General features: G+C 45.9%; 1 protein-coding gene across 1 annotated transcript in view; it reads left to right on the forward strand.

Moving 5' to 3' along the window:
- Positions 1-475: 475 nt before the first annotated feature.
- GPD1L (glycerol-3-phosphate dehydrogenase 1 like) overlaps positions 476-21563 on the forward strand; it is a 65337-nt gene continuing 44249 nt past the window's right edge. The window contains exons 1-2 of the mRNA XM_025376583.1: positions 476-717; positions 21264-21441. Coding sequence (XP_025232368.1) covers positions 671-717; positions 21264-21441 — 225 coding nt within the window. The 5' untranslated portion in view covers positions 476-670. The remainder of the gene's footprint in view (positions 718-21263; positions 21442-21563) is intronic.

Here is a 21563-nt window from a genome sequence, read left to right on the forward strand (position 1 = left end):
CAGGTACTGTCCAGCCAAATTCCAAAGCCCTCTGAAGATCCAAGTTCACTAAGAAGCTCAGAGGTGCCAGGCTGTGTCTTGTGTGTGCAAATGAGGCAGAGGATGACAAGGCAGGGTGGGCACTTCGAGCTCTGCCCCAAGTCTGGTCGGCTTGAGAGTCAACCTAGGAGCCTCTCTCGGCTCCAAATGGGAATGTGGCAGCCCTTCCCGCGTAGGGAAAAAGGAGCGTGAGGGGGCACCACGGCGAGATGGTCGGGTCTGCTCCACCCATGAGGATGGAGTGCAGCCTCCACCGGGAACCAGGGGTGGGAGTCGCTGCTCAGTGGCCGGGGCCTGCACGTGGCGCGGCGGGAGCTGCTGCCTAGGGCCGCGCAGCGACAGCGGATGAGGACTACATGTCCCGACGTGCCTCGGGCAGGGTGGGGCGGTGCCGGAGCCGGGCCGGGAGGCCGGCCAGGGCCAGGCGTGCGCAGTGGTTCTTGGGAGTGGCGAAGCGGGTCCAGCCCGGCTGTCAGCTGTGGCCCCCGGAGCCGGGCGGGGGTGGCCGCGACCATTGGCGGAGAGGCGAGCGGGGCGGGGCCGCCGCCAGCCGCTGCGGGCAAGGCTGAGCAGGCGGAGGTGGGCAGCCGGCCAGGAAAGCACGGTCCGGGCGGCTACATTCGGCCTGGCCATGGCAGCGGCGCCCCTGAAAGTGTGCATCGTGGGCTCGGGGAACTGGTGAGCGGCGGCGGGTTGGAGGCCGGGGCTCCGCTTCCAGGAAGCTCCTCTCCCGGGCGGTGAGGGCTGCGCGCCCCATGCTGCGGCGTGGGCACCGGGCACTGCGCGCAGGGAGGCGGGGTGGGCGACCTCGTTGCTGGGCTGGGCACGGTGCGCCCGAGGAGGCCGCACCGGGGCACTCGCTCGGGAGGCGCTGGGCCCGCGTGCGTGCGGGGGACAGCGCGGAGAGAGGGCACCTCGCGCACGCGGGCACCTGTCTGCGCCCTCGTTACTGAGCGCACAGAAGCCACCTGCTTGCCACGCCTGGGTGTTTTGCACAACATCCTAAGGGCTTGCTCCGTTCTCCACGGCGGATCTCCTGGGTCAAGGACTTGGAGGAGGCTCGAGCATTCTTACTGCAGTTTCGGTGTTCAGGAAACCAAGGCGGAGAGGGCTAAAGGGCTCTTGCTGCCCAGGTCACGGGCGGGGCAGGCTCTACCCTTCAAGGTGCCCGTCTCGCCCCCGCTTCTGATAGGTCCACTATCTTAGGCGCGTCGTATCAGGAAGAAAATCCAAGTTTCAACAGGCCGCTGCCCCTGAGGCGTTGAGAATTCTCCCTTGCCGAGATGTTTGCGAAGCTTTGAGTCTCTTTGGGGCCTTATTTGACTTTAACATTTTATGGAGCACTTTAGAAATGTCAGTTCTTCTAGTACCCTTAATCAAACGTACACTGTGGGATTCTCTGGTGTGTCTGGGTGAATGTAGAGGTGGGGGTGTGAAGGGGGAAGGAAGCAAAGTGCAGCATCTGGTGTTTCTAAGCCTTTTTTCTTTGCTATACACTCTTCGCCACACTGGAGGGACTGGTGTACAATATAGTTAAGAGTGATGATGTCCTTTCAGTGCTCCTGTTTACCGGTTTTTCTGTGGCGCGACAGGCATCAGAAGTGCTGCAGCAGTTGGTCCTGGGTAGTTGGTCTTACTTTTACTCTTTCAAGACATGGCCCAGAAAGTACTTATTGAAGGAAACCTTACCTGGTTCTTCACTTTTCCATCCCAGCCAGTGGCCTCTCTCTGTGTCCCTATTACTGGCCTGTATCATTGTTTTATAAGGAGTTATTTGATTATCTGTCTCCAACTTTTGAGAATGGCATCTACCCTAGTGCCTGGCATATGCTAAGTCAATACTAAGACACTGTTGCCCAGGCTGGACTGCAGTGGTACGATCTTGGCTCACTGCAACTTCCACCTCCCGGATTCAAGCGATTCTTGTGCCTCATCCACTTGAGTAGCTGGGATTACAGGTGTGAGCGACCGCTCCCTGCCACAAAACTAATTTTTAAAACCATAATGATATTTGATTGAATAATACATTCACATTGTTTAACAACCAGGGCCGGGCGCCGTGGCTTATGCCTGTAATCCCAGCACTTTGGGAGGCTGAGGTGGGCCCAGGAGTTTGAGACTAGCCTGGGCAACATGGTGAAACCCCGCGTCTACAAAAAATAAAATATTAGTTGGGCATGGTGGCACATGCCTGTGGTCCCAGGCACTTGGGATGCTAAGGCAGGAGAATCGCCTGAGCCTGGGAGGCAGAGGTTGCAGTGAGCCAAAATTAGATCGCGCCATCGTACTCTAGTCTCAAAAAAGGGAGTGAAACCCTGTCTCAAAAGAACAGAACAAAACAAAAAATAAAAAACAAAAACCAAAGTGTACCAAAAACAGTGAAACATCACCCATCCACATTTATCCCCCCTGAATACCTCCTGAAGGAAAACCAGTCTTATGAATTACTTCTGTCCTTTCTGGAGGAATTCCATGCAAGTGAATGCTTACATATATTCCTTTCCCCCTCTACCCTACAAATACTAGGGTATTGTATACTTTTCTGTGAGCTGCATTTTTCAACCAACAACAGAATGTTCTACACAACATTTAATAGAGTTGGTACCTTGCTGCTGCAGAGCTTAATTTGGACTTGCAGCTTGGCTTTGCCAGTTTTAATCTCAAGGTCACTTGAGTGCGGTGTCAGCTCCCCGTTGGCCCATGCCATTTGAAAGGCACCCATTTAGCACATGTTTTTTTAACATTAGTTTTCTATTCTGTAAAATTCCATGGATGACAGCCCCTTTTCCTAATTTGCAAGGTGCAGGACAAGTAACACACACAGCTCTGCCATGCTGGAACTGGGCCTGGAGCAAGAGTAGTGAAGTGAGCCTCCTGCCCCCTCTGCTGGGATTTGGCTGCCTGCCCATGGCTTCTTCATTCTGGTGTACTTGACTGTTTCCTTGGCCCACTCCAGCCCAGGGAAATGGAGTAGAACTTGGCCAGTGATACTGAAGCAGAGCAATTGAGAAATGTGCTGATAGTTTGGGCTGGCTGCCTGGCTTCATTAATTATGGGATTAGACGGGAACAATTCTTGGCTTCTGTGCCACCGCCTTGGGTACAGAGATACTCAAGTCCTAGAGAGAGGATCACGACCTCCCCAGAAGGATTCAGGCACTCAGGAACTGAAAACAACATGGAGAAGCCCCAGAGGGGTGTTGAGCTCTGGTCAGCAGACGTTTGAGTGTTGCCCAGTGTAGATACTGTGGTCTGACCAGGGATGCAGACACAGCTGGACACAGTCCCTGTCCTTAAACAACTTACCTTCAGGTCTGAGATCAGTGAGGGCATGGAAGATAAGACCGAAGGAAATGCCAAGTGGAATGGAATAACTGCTTACATTTTAAATCGTGTTTCTTAAAGTGTGGTCCCAAGACCACTTGTGTCCGAATTACCACTGAAACTAGACTTGCTTAATCATATCCCCTGAGAATGAGATTTTTTTTTTTTGCTTAAGGAACTTTAGCCTTTTGCCAAATTTAATACAGATCAAGAAGAGATAGACCTACCCTTCCAGATCTGGTTCTTACCTCAGGAATGTCAAGTTGCTTGAGCAATATTTATACTTGGAACTTTAAGGCAGCTTAGCCTCCTTGTGTAAATAAAAGTGTTTGTCACATATGAGAACTCTCACATGGAGTGCCTCTCCCAAGTCAGTTGTCATCAGTTGCAATACAGTTACCAGAATATTGAATTTAGCTGGCTTGCCAGGGAGCTTCAGCCAGGAAGGTCCTGGGCAGGAAAGTAAACCTGTTGTATAACATGCCCTTGTCCTGTTCTTTGGTGAAGCTCATTTTCTCTACACAGATTAGAGAGAGGAGGCCAGAGGAGGGGCCCTCATGCATCCAGCGGAGCCCTGCTGTGCTGCCCGCTGCCGCAGGTGCAGGGAGGGACTTCCTAACCTGCGTGACTTTTCCTGGCTCTGTGACTTTGATTTGGAAAAGCAACAAAAGCTTCTCAGGTTCTTTCAAAGATGAAACAGTTTCTTTTTTGTTTGTTTGTTTTGTTGTTGAGACACAGTCAGTTGTGTTACCCAGGCTAAAGTGCAATGGCACAATCTTGGCTCACTGCAACCTCCATCTGCTGGGTTCAAGTGATTCTCATGCCTCAGCCTCCTGAGTAACTGGGATTACAGGCAGGCACCACCATGCCCAGCTAAGTTTTGTATTTTTAGTAGAGACAGGGTTTTGCCATGTTGGCCAGGCTGGTCTTGAACTCCTGGCCTCAAGTAATCTGCCCGCCTTGGCCTCACAAAGTGCTGGGATTACAGGCATGAGCCACGGTGCCTGGCCCAAAATTTCTTTTTTTAAACCAGCACCTTGGGAAGATCACCCAGATACAGTGCAAAATAAAGTTCTAGAGTTAAAACCTCAGGGCTGTATTTACAGCCAAACCCTTGTGATAGGAAGCATATGTCCAGAAACACATCCTAAATCTCCTTTGGAGGCAGGGTAGTGCAGTGGTATAAGAGCGAGCTTGGGAATCTGACTGCCTGGGTCCGCCACTTGGCAGGTCTGAGGCCTTGGGAAAAGTGCTTCTCTCTAAGAATCATATGTTGATACCTGCTGTCTGGGATTATGGTTAGGATTAAATGAAATGATCTGGGGAGAGTGCATGGTGACTAGCACTCAGTAAATGATAGTTTCTTTTTTTTTTTTTTTTTTTTTTTTTTTGAGACGGAGTCTCGCTCTGTCGCCCAGCCTGGAGTGCAGTGGCCGGATCTCAGCTCACTGCAAGCTCCGCCTCCCGGGTTCACGCCATTCTCCTGCCTCAGCCTCCCGAGTAGCTGGGACTACAGGCGCCCGCCACCTCGCCCGGCTAGTTTTTTTTTGTATTTTTTTAGTAGAGACGGGGTTTCACCGTGTTAGCCAGGATGGTCTCGATCTCCTGACCTCGTGATCCGCCCGTCTCGGCCTCCCAAAGTGCTGGGATTACAGGCTTGAGCCACCGCGCCCGGCCGATAGTTTCTATTAGTATTATTAGTTTCATCATCCTTGATCAGAGTTGTCATTAAGTCACAAAATGGACTGGTTTGGGGTTTGGCCAAGGGGTAGAGAGGCAGAGGATGGGAGAGAAGACAGGAGACGAGGAGAGTGACTGATAGACAGCTGGAGGAGTGTCCTTGGGAGTTGCGTATCTCTTGTCCTTGTTTTCACATCACCCCACAGCCTGGCATTTTCTCTGATACTGAAGGTCAAGGAGCGCTTTGGCCCACTTTGCGCTGATGACTGAAACTGGACCTGTGACTCTTTTTTTTTTTTTTTTGGTCTGCTGGGATGGGCTGGGAGCAGCATCCTGGCTGTTCGACCTCCCTGGACACCCTTTTGTCTGCGCTACTCAGTTTCTGTTGTGATTCTCGCCACACAGAGAGCTCAGAAACAATTTGAGTGACTATAAGTTAGCTCCTTTATGGGCAGAAATAATCCTTCCCTGAGGACAGGCGCACGGACACACTTCTACCTTGGAAATTGAGTGAGAGTTGATAGGATGGACTGGAGATGAACTTGGAAGAGATTTAGAGTTCCCTTGTGGGCTAAGGTGAGAAAGTTTGTACGGCTTTTTAAAAAGTAATATTTAATCACCTGTTTCCCTCATCTCCCACACCTGTTCAGTGTACAAATCATGAGTGTGGCTGGGTGCAGTGGCTCATGTCTATAACCTCAACACTTTGGGAGGCTGAGGTGGAAGAATCATTTGAGTCCCAGAATTTGAGTCCAACCTGAGAAACATAGCAAGACCCTGTCTCTAAATTTAAAAAAATAAATAAATAAAATATAAATAAAAATCATGGCGCAGTGGCTCATACCTGTAATCCCAACACTTCGGGAGGCTGAGGCAGGTGGATTGGTTGAGCCTAGGAGTTCAAGACCAGCCTAGACAACTTAGTGAGACCCTGTCTCTACAAAAAAATATAAAAATCAGCTGGGCATGATGGCATGTGCCTGTAGTCCCACCCACTTGGGAGGCTAAGGCAGGAGAATCACTTGAGCCCAGGAGGTGAAGAGTGCAGTGAGTCAAGGTGGCGCCATTGCACTCCAGCCTGGGTGACAGGAGGGAAACCCTATCAAAAAATATATATATAATATAATAATGACTACTATTCTAGGAATGAGTCGAGAGCTCTCAGTTTCTTACCTTAACCTTTCATTTCTTAACCTTCACCTCTTCCATTCTTGCTTCATTCTTCCGTTCCATCTCCTTCTGTTCCTTAAGAGGCATAAATATAATAATTGATCATTTTCTGTGTGTCATGTACGTGGTGTTATTTCATTTAAACATTATAACAGGCCTGTGGGGTACTATTATTATCCCTATGTTAGATGACATAACTAAGATTTAGAGAAAACTTGCTTAGATCAACAGTTAATAATGTGAACTTGAAACCCAGATCCTTTTAACCCCAAAGACCATGTTTCTGTAAATTCTTACCATTTTCAGTGTGAAGCATACTTTTACATGAGGACAAAAATCATTTTCATAAAAATGTTGAGTATCCTCCCAACAAAAATCCAATTTTATATTCCCCTTCTGAGAAATAAAATGGAAGCAAGGGCTTAAAAATCATCTCATTCAGTTTCCCACCAATGTAGTCATCCCTTCTCCTGTAGCTATGACAGATGATTATAGTTTACTATTTTCAAGGCAATTAATCTTAAAATTAATTAGAAGATTAATTGTTAGAAAACTCTTATTTTTTTTTTCTTCTTTGTATGTGAAGAAAAATCTTAGAAAAATCTAAACTAAAAATCTATCACCTCTAACTTTTACCTGTTAATCCCAGAGCAACACCTGGGTGAGCCTCCTCTTCTCTAAGTCATGTCCCTTTGGACAGAAAAGTCACATATCCCCTAAATCTTGTCTCTGGCAGGCCAAGTAGCATCCCCAAGTCTCAGTAGTTGCAGGTGGATGGTGGTTTCTGGGGTCCTCACCATCTGTGTCACCATTCTCCTTTCCGTTTCCTCCTCCCCACCTTGGTGATATCAGGAACTAAGCTCATTGTGCCAGAAGTGTCCTGGGCTCCCATGAGTTTATACTGGTGACACTTTGTAGTTATTCTGCTTTGAGGCTCAGTCTCTTCCACAATTGGAAGAGGAGAGCTGAATCAGTCATCTCTCACTGCCTAACAGTCTACCCCCAAACTTAGTGGCTTCAGACAGCAATCATTTATTAGCTTATGATTCTGGGGTTTAACAATTTGGGCTAACCTGGGCAGATTTTCTGCTGATTTAGCCCAGGCTCACTCATATGGCTGTGGTTGGCTGGTGAGTTGGTTGGACACTCTCACCCACCTTTTTGTTGTTGTTGTTTTTTGAGAGTCCCACTCTGTCACCCAGGCTGAAGTACAGTGGCAGGATCACAATGCATTGCAGCCTCAACCTTCCAGGCCCAAGCGATCCTCCCACCTTAACCTCCCGAGTAGCTGGGACTAGAGGCACACACCACCATGCCTGGCTAATTTTCAGATTTCATCATAGAGGTGGGGTCTCACTATGTTGCCCAGGCTGATTTCAAACACCTGGGCTCTCAAGTAATCCTCCCGCCTTGGCCTCCCAAAGCACTGGAATTACAGGCTTGGGCCACCACACCCAGCATGGCTGGGACTCTTGGTCCTAGATGACCTCCTTCACATCTAGCAGTGGGCAGGCTTCAGCCAGCATGACAGGAGTGACCAGCCCACATGTCTCTCATCCTTCAGCAGGCTAGCTCAGGCTTCTCCATGTGGTGGTTGGGTTCTAACAAGAGTAAGAGAAGGCAAACCTTCATGAGCTTAATAGGCACTTTCAAGCTGTAGCGCGAATGAGGCCAGACGCCTTTCTAGTCCATGTGTTCAGGAGATTCATAGTTTCCTAAATCTGTGGCTTTAAATTTTTTGACTTGCAACTAACTGACATACAATTTTACGTTATGATAGAGCACACTTCCCATCCAACCAGAAACAAATGTTTCACAGTAGCAAATGTTACTGTGGGTGATTAACTGTGATCTTTTCTCCTTGTATTTATTTTGTACCTGTATAACCTTCAGTTTGAGAAACACTGTCCTAGGTAGTAAAACAGTTTCTCATTCTTACTGTGTCTGGAATTGGTTCCTTCTGGTGGGTTTTTGGTCTCGCTGACTTCAAGAATGAAGCCACGGACCCTCGCAGTGAGTGTTACAGTTCTTAAAGATGGTGTGTCAGGAGTTTGTTCCTTCAGAGGTTCAGATGTGTCCGGAGTTTATTCCTTCCGGTGGGTTCGTGGTATCACTGACTTCAGGAGTGAAGCCGCAGACCTTTGCAGTGAGTGCTACAGCTCTTAAAGGTGGCGCATCTGGAATTGTTTGTTCCTCCCGGTGGGTTCGTGGTCTCGCTGACTTAAGGAGTGAAGCCACAGACCTCTGCAGTAAGTGTTACAGCTCATAAAGATAGTGCAGACCCAAAGAGTGAGCAGCAGCGAGATTTATTTTGAAGAGCAAAAGAACAAAGCTTCCATAGCGTGGAAGGGGACCCGAGTGGGTTGCCGCTGTTGGCTGGGGTGGCCAGCTTTTATTCCCTTATTCCACATCCTGCTGGTTGGTCCATTTTACAGAGCACTGATTGGTCCATTTTACAGATTGCTGACTGGTTCATTTTATAGAGTGCTGATTGCTGTGTTTACAATCCTTTGGCTAGATACAGAGTGCTGATTGGTGCATTTACAATCATTTAGCTAGACACAGAGTGCTGATTGGTGCGTTTTTACAGAGTGCTGATTGGTGCATTTAAAATCCTTTAGCTAGGCAGAAAAGTTCTCCAAGTCCCCACTCTACCCAGGAAGTCCAGCTGGCTTCACCTCTCATTATCATTACAGCCAGAGTGGTTCTGCAGATGCACATGTATGTTCTAAGAAAACTATAGCCTTATCGTTTGGATTTTCTCTACCTGGTTTTTCCAGTGCTGAAGAAAGGAAGTGGTTTGCATGTGTTATAGGCAAAAAAAGAACCAAAGGATTTGTGTTTCTCCAGTCCTGGAGGAGGAGGAAAACTCTAACCTAATAGCCCTAACACTAGCTATCTGGACAGAAATATCCCCAAGATGAAATCAGTAATTCATGTAGCTACCTCAGCTCGATGGAAATGCCTTCAAGCATCTAAACCCCTTTTTTGTAGATTGAACTTTTTTTTTTCTGAGACAGAGTCTCACTGTGTCACCCAGGCTGGAGTGCAGTGGCGTGATCTTGGCTCACTGCAACCTCCACCTTCCGGGTTCAAGCAATTCTCCTGCCTCAGCCTCCCGAATAGCTAGGACTACAGGCATGTGCCACTATGCCCGGCTAATTTTTTTGTATTTTCAGTAGAGACGGGATTTCACCGTGTTAGCCAGAATGGTCTCAGTCTCCTGACCTCGTGATGCGCCTGCCTTGGCCTCCCAAAGTGCTGGGATTACAGGCGTGAGCCACCGCGCCCGGCCAGGTTGAACTTTTATAAGTTGGGTTTCTTGAGTGGATCCACCCAGTGACAGGAAGTGCCTTTTGTAGACTGTACTCCATGGTTCTCCACTGTGTGGGTTGTCTGTTGAAATTCTGCGTGTGTAAACACTTTGACAACTGTAACATGTTAGGTAAATGTTAGAAATGATTATGGATAAATTTGCATTATCACATATCATTAAGTGACCATGCATTAACATTTGTCTTGGACAATGGTTTATACTTGTCCCAGTCTAATTTCAGAGCATTCTCAAAAGGATCTTGTTTTAAACAATAAATCTTACAGTAACCTGCTTAAAATGAACTCTTGTGAGTTTGAGTAACATGATTCTGAGCCTCACAACCAGGACCAGCAATGATGGCAGATAGGTTTCATCTCAAGCTCTGACTATAGCTGATTGATGGTGACTGCAGAGTTTTGTGTTGAGAAGGATTCTGGGGAAGAGAGTATCTTTGCCAGAAAAGGGTGCTGTGACCTACAGTAGCAAGCTGGGGTAGGGATTGGGGTGGGGACTGACAGCATCTAGCTTGGACTGATTTACTACTACTAATTTTACTACTATTCATATTTACATTTACTACTACTTGGAATAGTTACTTCTATCCAAGTAGAACCCATCTGTGAGGCCTTGCCTGACACAGTCAGCTCATGCTCAGCTTTGGCCCACAGCTGCACAAACATTAGATTCAGTAGTAAGGACTATCCCGGGTAACCCCTTAAGCACTTTATGTGTTATCTCAGTTAATCCTCACAGTATGAGGTACTGTCTTGTCATCATCCTTATTTTATAATAAGTCTGAACTTACAAAGTTATGTAATGTGTTCTAAGTTACACAGATACTGTGCAGTAGAGTGGTTGAAGTTCTCTGCCTTCCTGCCCACTTGAAATGTGGCTATTGGGACTAAATTTAAATGTTAACTAATTAAAATGTAAATACTATGTGTAGCTACATATGCAGAGGAGCTCTACATACTTATTTTCTCCTTGCTTTTTCATGTAACTGTGTCTTGAAGCCTTTTCCATATCTATACATAAAGAACATTTCATTCTTTTTTATACTTGTGTAATATTCCTGGGCATAGATACACTTTTGTTTAATCAGTTTGCTCTTGATGGATATTCTAAGAGTTCTGCAGTGAATAGCCTCATACTGAACCATCTGCATATATGTTGGTAGAAGCCAGAACTATTAGCAATACATGAGAAGTAATTTAGTCATGGTTTCTTATTTCATTTTTCACTTCACAATAAGCAAGTATGAGGAAGGTGGAGAGTGACATTCCAGCTGTAGAGGACCTAGAAACATGAGCAGAAAAGAGGTTTGTTTGTTCTGGATTACCTAGCATGTCTGGTGTAGAGCTCAGGTTTGAAAGCTGAGATTTTGCATCATTGAGACTCTGGTGGATGTTTGCAAATGGTTTTCAGTGATTCTCATTATCCAGAAATGAGGGCAGGGGTGTATAGTCTTTCAGTTATTATGTCAACAGAGACCAGGTGCCAGGTGGCTGTTAGAATTTGCACTACATGGTTCTTTCCATTATCAATAGATGGGCCTGCAGAATGTATTTATCTAAAAAATTTGTGCTAGGATATAGAATATGCTTGTTTGAAGCGCCATGGACAGTTTCGTTCTCTGCCATCCTTACTTAAGACTGGTGGTCCTTAAAGGCAATTTGAGACTGTGACTTAGATATTCTCCACGATCCTGTGTGTTCTTCTTCTGAGTGGGCAGGTAGATTCTCCTGCTACCTATGTCTTTGATTCTGATCTGAATTAATCACTGACTATTCCTCCATTCACTCAGATGAACATTGTTCCCATGGTGTGTGGGGTTGATAGCATGGCTGACCAGGTCATGGATAGCCATTTTTGAACAGGCTGATAGGTGTGTGGTCTATCCCAAACTGCTCCTACTTGGCTGCTCTGAAAAAATATGGAAATAAGTATTGACTAGTATCGACTTAGGGAGCATCTGTGGGTTTCAGTTACCTCCATAGTTTCTGTTTTCTGGTTGGCTAACAGGCCTTGGGACTTGCTGAAACTTGTCTGCTTTGGATTTGGGGTCTGTTAAAATATCTAAATGTGAATGATTTAAAATCAGAATAAAGAAAAACAAATACTGGGAAAATTTGGAAAAGATAGGCAAGTATGAAGAACACAATAACATTTGCTTGTCACCTTACCAACAAGAAAGGATGTATTCATGCAACAAATGTTTGTTGTGCATCTACTATATCAACACTTCAGTGTGCATGTGAATCTCTTGGGGATTGTGTTACAGAGCAGGTTCTGACTCAGCAGGTCTGGGGTGGGGCCTGAGGGTCAGCATTTCTAACACGCTCTCAGGGATATTTTCACTGCTGGTCCATGGACTACACTTTTAATAGGATCTGACCATAGGCTGGATCTTATGCTAGTGCTTGTGTTTTCTTGCAATCCTTTTTAAATGTGTGTGTTTTTTTAATTGTGACAAAATACACATAACATAAAAGTTACCATCTTAACCACTTTTAAGCATACGGTTTAGTAGGGTTAAGAATATTCACATCGTTTGTGTTGAAAACAACGAAAATATTGAAAAGAATTAGATGTCCAGAATTCTTTTCATCTTGCAAATCTGAAACTCTATATTCATTAAGCAACAGTTCCTCAATCCACTCTTTCCCCAGTCCCTGGAAACCACACTTCGACTTTCTGTCTCTATGAATTTCATTACTCTAAGTACCTCATATAAGTAGAATTATACATTATTTATCCTTCTGTGTCTGGCTTATTTCAATTAGCATAATGTCTTCAAGGTTCATCCATGTTGTAACATGTGTCAGAACTTCCTTTTTAAGACTGGATAATATCCCATTGCATGTATAGACCACATTTTGCTTATCCATTTATCAGCTGATGGACACTTGGGTTGCTCCCACCTTTTGGCAATTGTGCATAGTGTTGCTATGAACACGGGTGTATGTATAGACCACACTTTGCTTATCCATACATCAGTTGATGGACACTTGGGTTGCTTCTACCTTTTGGCAATTGTGCATAGTGTTGCTATGAACGTGGGTGTACAAATATCTCTTTGAGACCCTGCTTTCAATTCTTTGGGGGTATATACCCAGAACAGAATTGCTTGATCATATGTTAGTTCTATTTTTCATTCTTCGAGGAACTGCCAATTTGGTTTTCCACAGTGGCTGCGGTATTTTACAATTCTACCAACAGTATACAAGGGTCCTGATTTCTCTGCATCCTTATCAACACTTATTATTTTCTGTGTTTTTGCTAGTAGCTATCTAAGTGGATCTGAGGTGGTATTATTTATTAATTGCACACTTGCAATCATATGGGATGTACAATTTTGCATCCTTTTTGTTAAATGTAACATTCTATCGTAAGCGTTTTCCTCTGCAGTTTGAATTTTGATAGAAAGCCTTTTCAGTCTCCTTACTCTTTTAAGTGAAGTTGTTCACATTGATCTTTTTTCCTCTGTGGTTTCTTTCTTTGATTTCCAGCTTAGAAAGCTTCCCTATGTAGAGATCAAATAAACATTCACCAAGTTGAATCTATGTTTAAAATACTTCATTTTTAACATATGCATTGAATACTCTGGCATTTGGTTGTTCTTTAAAAGCCCTTTGACTGCAAAGAATTACACAAAATGTAAATAGTGGTTCTCCCTGGGTGATGAGATTATTCATAATTATTTTTTCATGTATTGCTTTTATGAGTGAAAAAGTACATGTTATTTAAACCACAAAGGACCACCCTCTTGCCCATAGAATGAGCCCGGGTCAGCTCTGGAAGAGATGGGGACATGGAATGTGGAGAATCTAGCTGATGGCGAATTCTTCCTGGACCTCCACTTCCTCCATAGTAAAAAGAAGGATGGACTGTAGGGTCCTTTCTGGCCTCAAATTCGTCAGGTTTAGGCCCAACTTGATAGTGTCAACCTAAAATAATCAAAAAGGTCAGAATCTAGTTTAAAGAGAGTTTAATTAAGTGCAAAGGTTAAAAGTGAGCCTGCCGGCCGGGCACAGTTGCTCACACCTGTAATCCCAGTACTTTGGGAGGCTGAGGCAGGCGGATCACGAGGTCAAGAGATCGAGACCGAGCCAGCCAACATGGTGAAACTCTGTCTCTACTAAAAATAGAAAAATTAGTTGGGCGTGGTGGCGTGTGCCTGTAGTCCCAGCTGCTGGGGAGCCTAAGGCAGGAGAATCGCTTGAACCCAGGAGGCGGAGGTTGCAGTGAGTCAAGATTGCATGCAGCACTGCACTCCAGCCTGGCGACAGAGTGAGACTCTGTCTTTTAAAAAAAAAAAAAAAAAAAAAAAACCATGTGAGCCTGCCCAGAAAGAACAGATTCCAAGAAATTAGGATTTCAGCATGTTTCTGTGTAAGGCTTAATGCATAGTTACAATGATCTGATTAGTCAAGGTGGTCTTTTTGAGTGGTGGGGGAGGTATATTTAACATTCCACACTGCAGATTAACCATCATTGGGTCTTGGACTGACGCTTTCTGGTGTGAGTTAGGTACAGGACAATGAAGGAGGCAGTTAATGTAGAACAAAGATCAGCAATTAGAAGTGGGAAGATCTGGTCTCTCCTAGTCATTTACAATGAGGAAGTCAAGAATAGTGGGGCAGAGAGTGAAGCAGAATAGCAAGCATGCAAGTTATACATAACCCAGTCTCCAAGGCCTAACTTCCCCCTTGGCATAATAAATTCAGAGGGTCCTGAAATTTTTATTTTTATTTGAAAACAGGCGGCCATTCCTTGGCTGAAGTAGTACATCCCCAGCCTAATTAAATAGTACACCTTTTTAGAGAGAAAGGGGTGAGAAGGCTGTGGACAGAGTGAATGGCAAAGGGTTAGCTGGGGGCGGAGGGGGGGAGGGCATTGCCAAGCTGGGGGTTAGGACCTCCTGCAGGTGGGTGTCCATCCAGCTGGGACTCAGGGCCGTAGAGCAGAAGGGTTAAAAGGGATAATGTGGGTAAGGTATTTGAAACAGTGCCTGACACCTGGTAGGCACCAAATTAGTGCTGTTTTTGCCCACCCTGTCCCTTCCTTGCCTCTTGCCCCTGCCATGCCATTTTCTCCACCTTCCCTGCCTCCTCTTTCTCTCCTCCCTTAGTCTCCCTGATCCTCTCCATTTCTCTTGCACTATCTCCTCTTCTCTCCTTCCCTTAACCTCTGTCCTCTTCCTTCTTTTCCCTCCTCCCTGGACATGTTAGTTCTAGATAAAATCTGTGCCTATTGTTGGCCATGCCACGGGCTATGACTGAGCTTTGCCCCAGGGGCCTTCCTGCTGCCCTGAAGGTACCCAGTCTCCTCCCCAGGTAAGGCCCACTAAGCCTCGGAGCTCCGCCCTGGCTACCCTTTCTCCCAGCTTTCCCTGACGTCATCGCCAGGTGTCGCTGTGTTGCCTGTTTGACCACATAGGTCGCTGTGGTACAGGGATAGATATATATATATGTATATATATAAAAAACATTTTTTTTTCTTTGAGATGGAGTTTTGCTCTGTTGCCCAGGTTGGAGTGCAGTGGCGCAATCTCGGCTCAGTGCAACCACCGCCTCCCGAGTTCACGTGATTCTCCTGCCTCAGCCTCCTGAGTAGCTGCGATTACAGGAGCCCGCCACCACGTCCGGCTAAGTTTTGTATTTTTAGTAGAGATGGTGTTTCACCATGTTGGTCAGGCTGGTCTTGAACTCCTGACCTCGTGATCCGCCCGCCTCGGCGTCCCAAAGTGCTGGGATTGCAGGCTTGAGCCACTGTGCCCGGCAGTACAGTTACATTTTTTTGTGTGCTTGTTGAAACAACATCAATCTCTGTTTACCAGTCTCCAAGCTCCATGAGGATGAGGACTTGTCTGCTTTTATTCCCTTGCATCCCCTGCACCCAGCATGGTGTCTGAAATTAGTGGGTGCTCAATAAATATTTTCAATAAAAGATTCTACCCTACAATAGGGCAAATATAAATTAGCAACAAGTGCAGGCTTTGGAGACACTCAGATCTGGGTTTGAATTGCTGACTGTAGATGGACAGCATGACTTAGGTAATTGATTTATGCTCTTTGGGCCTCAATTTCATCGTCTGTAAAATGGGGATAATGTGGCACCTCTCTTGTGGGCTGTAATAAAGATAAATGAAATCTTATATGAAGTACCCATCTACTCAAGTTTCTTTTAAATTTCATTTGCATAGCATTACAGGATTTGTGAATTAGTGTATATTTTAAGGCCTAAGACTTAAGACAATTCATGATTTCATGGGTAACAGAATTTTATACATCTATGTAAAGACCCAGGACTGGCCATCAGCAAACCTGAGTCCTCCAAGTTCTGTCTTAGTTAGTTATTGACCTTTGCTCCACGGGCCTTCCTTCTGCCTGGAAGGCTCCCCAGCCTCCTCCCCAGGTAAGACCCACCTGGAGGCCATACCGGATTGTAGGATGCAAGGTGAACATGACTCAGTCTCCTGCATCTTAATCTGCAAGACGAAGAGTTTGGGTAGGATTAAACGCATCATGCAGGCAGTACCCCTATGGCTTTGGCTCTGTCTGCTTCATAGCTGTAGTAGTATTTGATTGCTATTCTTTCTTTGAAAGTTTATTTTTATTTATTTATTTTTTGGAGACAGTGTGTGCCATTATCCAGGCTGGAGTGTGGTGGCATGATCATGGCTAACTGCAGCCTTGACCTCCTGGGCTCAGCTGATCCTCTTGCTTCAGCCTCCTGAGTAGCTAGGACTACAGGTACAGCCACCATGCCCAGCTAGTTTTTTATTTTTTGTAGCGACAGGATCGCACTATGTTGCCCAAGCCGGTCTCAAACTCCTGGGCTCAAGAAATGCTCCCTCCTCAGCCTCCCAGTGCACTGAGATTCCAGGTGGAAGCCACTGTGTCCAGCCTAAGTGTTTACTTTAAAAGACAACTTCATACCAGTAAATGTCACCAGTAGAAGGTAACAACAACAAAAGCCAGTAGAATGAAAACAAGACAGTGTTATAAAATTCTTGCCAGATATTACTACCTGCCAAGGCTCAGAGTCTGAGGCCTCTTCAGACTTTGTGAAGAAGGGAAATTAGCACACGCTGGAGAGATGGGAACCACTTAATGGCACTGCAGCGAGACATTCTGCACTCGCTTAGGACCATGAGAGCTGAGAAGGGCACGAGTGATTCAGTGTCATTTGGTTTTGTGTGTATCCCTAGTCCCCATTTCTCACTTTGGGAAGCACTGGATTAGATCATAGACCTGGAAGGAACCTTAAAGATTACCTGCCCCACCTATCATTTTGTAGACGGATGAGCTGAGCCTGATGTGGAGGTGGCTGCTCATGCTCTTGACCCAGGCTTGTGAAGACCTGTGCCCTTGATTCTCAAAATGCAGGAGTTGAAAGACAGACAGACAGATAGATATGCAGGAGTTGAAAAATAGGCAGGCAGGTAGACAGAGAGATAGATATGCGGGAGTTGAAAGATAGATAGCTAGCTAGCTAGCTAGCTAGCTAGATAGATAAGGCCTGTGCCTGACTATGCTTGTGTAGTGTTACAGAAACCAGCTGAGACATGGAGAGTACCAGCAGTGTGGCCACAGGACCCCAACTATGACCTGTTCACATGCAAACCACCTTTGTGGGCTGTAGTCAGTACTTTTATTTTAAGCTCAGCTCTAAAATATCTATGCACATTTTTGGACTGGCCTTCTGCTGGTCAGTCACATTTCTTTCTCTCTTTTTTTTTTTGGTTTTTTGTTTTTTGAGACGGAGTCTTCCTTTGTAGCCTAGGCTAGAGTGCAGTGGTGTGATCTCAGCTCACTGCAACCTCCGCCTCCCGGGTTCAAGCGATTCTCCTGCCTCAGCCTCTTGAGTAGCTGGGGCTGCAGGCGCACGCCACCACGCCTAGCTAATGTTTTTGTATTTTTTATTAGAGATGGGGTTTCACCGTGTTGGCCAGGATGGTCTCAATCTTCTGACCTTGTGATCCACCCGCCTCGGCCTCCCAAAGTGCTGGGATTACAGGCGTCAGCCACCGCACCCGGCCCATTTCTTTAGAACAGGGTGTGTCACTTATAAGTAGACTCTGGTCCCTTCAAAACCCTCCGGCTCCTCCAAAACATTTTTCTTGCTCTATTTGATCCACAAGAAAAATGAAGCTGCTCTTTCATATTGGTCAGAAGAGGTAACACTTGAGACAAATGCATCTAGTACCATTCCAGAGGCACAAAGGAGTTTGGGGTACAGGTTATACTTTTTGATTTTTTATAAACCATACAGATAAAAGTGGACAACAGAGAAAATACTGAGTTCAACGTGGAGATTGGGCTGGGCGCAGTGGCTCATGCCTGTAATCCTAGCACTTTGGGAGGCTGAGATGGGAGGATTGTTTGAGCCCAGGAGTTGAAGACTAGCCTGGGCAACATAGATCCCGTCTCTACAATATTTTTTTAAAAATTAGCTGGGCGTGGTGGCACACATGTAGTCCAGTTACTCAGGAGGCCAGGGAGCGACGATTCCCTTGAGCCTGGGAGGTCAAGGCTGCAATGAGCCGTGATTGCACCACTGCACTCCAGCCTGGGGGACAGAGCAAGACACTGTCTCAAACAAACAAACAGAGTATACCAAAGGGGGTTAAAACAAAATGAAATATAGTGTTTTAAGTCCTGGTCCTCCTCCTCCATGCCCTGCCTCCCCGCCACCCTTGCCAAAAAAATTATTGTATAAATTATATATAGAGAACAAAACTAGGCCTTAAGGTACTAGGATCGTTTTGTTCCTCTCCATCCGTGAATTTAATTCCACAGTCCTTCCTTCAACACAACACTACCCCAACCCCCAATCCCTCCCACTACATTGCCAATCCCTGGGTGGCAAATCCAACAGCTTGGCCAAAAATTACTTGGAGAGGCCTCTAGTTGTGTCAAAGATTCTGTCTTTGTACATCTATCAGCTTTTGCTGCAACACAGCCCACTCTCCCCTAACTCAGCTGCTTAAAATAACAAGCATTTAAGATTGCTTTTGAGTTAGGGATCAGCTGGTCGGGCTCACTCATGTGTCTGCAGTTAGCTGAGTATTGGGTGGAAAGCACTGCTGTGTCTGCTTTTCCCAGCCCTGATTTGTGAAGCCTTTTTTGCTTCTCAGCAGGGGTTTGGTCTTCCTGAGCACCATCCTGTGTCTTCTCCCTGCACCCTGGGTCGGGCTGTCCATTATGGTTCTCTCAATAGAAGTTTGAGCCTGGGAGACTTGTCATGGATCAACGTGTATTGCAGTTGGGTCCTTTGTATTGCAGTTGGGTCCTTTGTATTGAAGTCCACTGCAGTTTACCCTTCTAACCACATCTGCTTCCACTTTCCTCCACCTCATCACACACAGCCTCATGAACGCCTTTTAGCTATTCATCTCTCTGAGCTGGTGGTGAGCTTTTGAGAGCAAAGAACACGTTGCCTTTCCCCTGCTGTATTACCACCATCTGGCCCCCAATGCATTACACACAGTAGGTGCTCAGTAAATATCTGATGACTGAGATAAATGAGTGAATGAATGAAATTATTGATGAAACCAGGAATGAGGTAGAGTGAGGTCTTGATGGCCCCCCAAGAGTAAAATAACTGGAATTCCCCTTATTAATTTTTACGCTGTCACTTTAAGCCCCCATTGAATCCCAAAGGACATACAGACATGGTCTGAAGGGCCTAGTTCTTAACAGTACCAATGTTTGTTTAAATTTTCCTAACTCTACCCAGGTGTGGTGGCACGTGCCTGTAGTCCCAGCTTCTCAGGAGGCTGAGGTGGAAGGATCACCTGAGCCCAGGAGGTCAAGGCTGCAGTGAGTTGTGATCACACCACTCTACTCCAGCCTGGGTGACAGAGTGAGATCCTGTCTCAATCAATCAATCAATCCAACTCATTGCAGTAAATACTACAGGTTTGCCTCGGGTTGCAAATGTTTGGCTTCCCCAGGAGGCAGCTGTAAAGGCGAAAGCAAGTGTATTCCAGTGAGATCATGGGGAGGGATTCCTGGTTCTGATTTACTTTTCCACTTGGCTTACTAGACTTAGATTCCTGGTGTCTCATAGCCCCCCATTGGTTGACGCTCAGTCCCCCAGAACCACGCTTGTTCTCTCTGACCTTGTGAAAGTTACTTGATGCCAGGGAACACTGTGAACCACAGCCTTTCTCTCCCTGTGAGTACGTGAGCAGCTGTTTCCAAGATTAGAATAAAGGTGGTAGTGATGGTGGGAGGTTCCTGGCCTGCTTTCTACAAAGTGTCAGTAGGAGAATTGGATTAATGGGTATTTATCTAATAACCTGTTCTGCTGGCATAGAATGAGAATTTCACAGGTACAGCTGCATAGCCTTGATATCTACAGCTATTCTTTTGTGAGGGAGGAGGGCATCAGAATTCTGATCATTGTGCAGAGCAGTGGCTCTCAGCCTTGGCTGCACATCAAGTCATCAGGGAGCTTTAAAAAGTACAGATGCCTGATCCCACCGCAGAAGTGCCAGTTCCATTGGCCGGGGTGTGGTCTGGGATTCAGGATTTTTAAATCTCCCAGGTAACTCTGTGCAGCCAAAGTGGAGAACCGCTTGTTTAGTTTATCCGTTCTATGTCCAGAAAGGGACAATAATTATAATCTGTTAGAATTATTTGAAGTTTTGTGGTTGTTAAAGCATATAGGTTTATATACTGGGATGAATTATAGTTGGGTTAGAAAAACAGATTCTTCAGGGGATGAAAATAAATGTCTCCAACATGTTCTGCAGCCGCTTGGCTGCCCCCACCTTTTGTTATCATCCCCTACTCCATCTCATCAAATTGTCTTGAGAGTAATTGTGAGAAAAAGTAGCAACTGCCCTAACACATGAATTTGCAAGATGCTCTTTACTGCATTCTCTCATTTACTCCTCACACCAGGAAAGTCAGCTAAGAAACAAACCGTTTCTCAGTGGAAAGTCCAGAGGGGAGAGCTGACAGGCTCAGCTAGGATTGAGTGCCCACTGTGGCCCCAGCAGCGGCTTCTGTGGGATGGACACAGGTGCCTGGTCCCACCTCCTCTGCTGCAGCAGCCACGTGCAGACACGCACTGCTGTCGGGAGGACTGATGTTAACAAATCAGGGTCATTCTTGTCCCCTGTAGGAAAGCCTATGGGAGACTGAGCCATCACTAGAACATGTTTGCTAAATAGAGATGCAGAGAAAAGGGAGCTTAGGGGCCGGAGGCCGGCTTGATTGCGGAGAGGAGGGAGTGCAAAGTACTCAGCTACTGGGCCCTGTGCTCTCCCTTTGCTCCTCTTCGGGAGTCCACTCGGGTTCTTGTCTTTCTTCTGTGCTTCTGCCTTGCACCTGCTGCAGTTCATCAAGACACAGTTTATTTTACCATAGGTACATCTCAATATCCTTTGAAGACCTTCTAGGGTCATTTTCATGCTCTGGGGTGGATTTCTCTTCTGCCTGTGATGTTGTCTTCCAAGATAGGTTGATTCTTACTAGTTTCAAGGGGTGGTGCATTTTGACCTTAAACCAAATTCTGGTGCTTTCCCGGTCACAGGCGGTGGTATTCCATGTGAAAACAACTCAGTTTCAAATGGCTTGGGGCTGATACACATCACATCTCGAGTAAGCTCGGTGTTTGGATCAGAATCAAAACACAAGTCTTCTGAATTTTAATCAAATGCTTTTTCTCTCCTGCCCAAGTGAGTTTATTTTTGTTCTTTTCCACGGTTTCTTTTGTAGGGGTTCAGCTGTTGCAAAAATAATTGGTAATAATGTCAAGAAACTTCAGAAGTTTGCCTCCACAGTGAAGATGTGGGTCTTTGAAGAAACAGTTAATGGCAGAAAACTGACAGACATCATAAATAATGACCATGAAAATGTAAAATATCTTCCTGGACACAAGCTGCCAGAAAATGTGGTAAGACTTTGGGGTGAAACGTACATTGGTTCATTCCGCAAGTTATGCTTGGCGGAGCAGCATTGGGACTTGGAACTGGGAAAGCTGCTTTTCTTTTCCCCAGTTCCTTTCCACTACCAATT

The sequence above is a fragment of the Theropithecus gelada genome, chromosome 2 (genome assembly GCF_003255815.1).
Source record: "Theropithecus gelada isolate Dixy chromosome 2, Tgel_1.0, whole genome shotgun sequence".
In the NCBI taxonomy this organism is placed as follows: domain Eukaryota; kingdom Metazoa; phylum Chordata; class Mammalia; order Primates; family Cercopithecidae; genus Theropithecus; species Theropithecus gelada.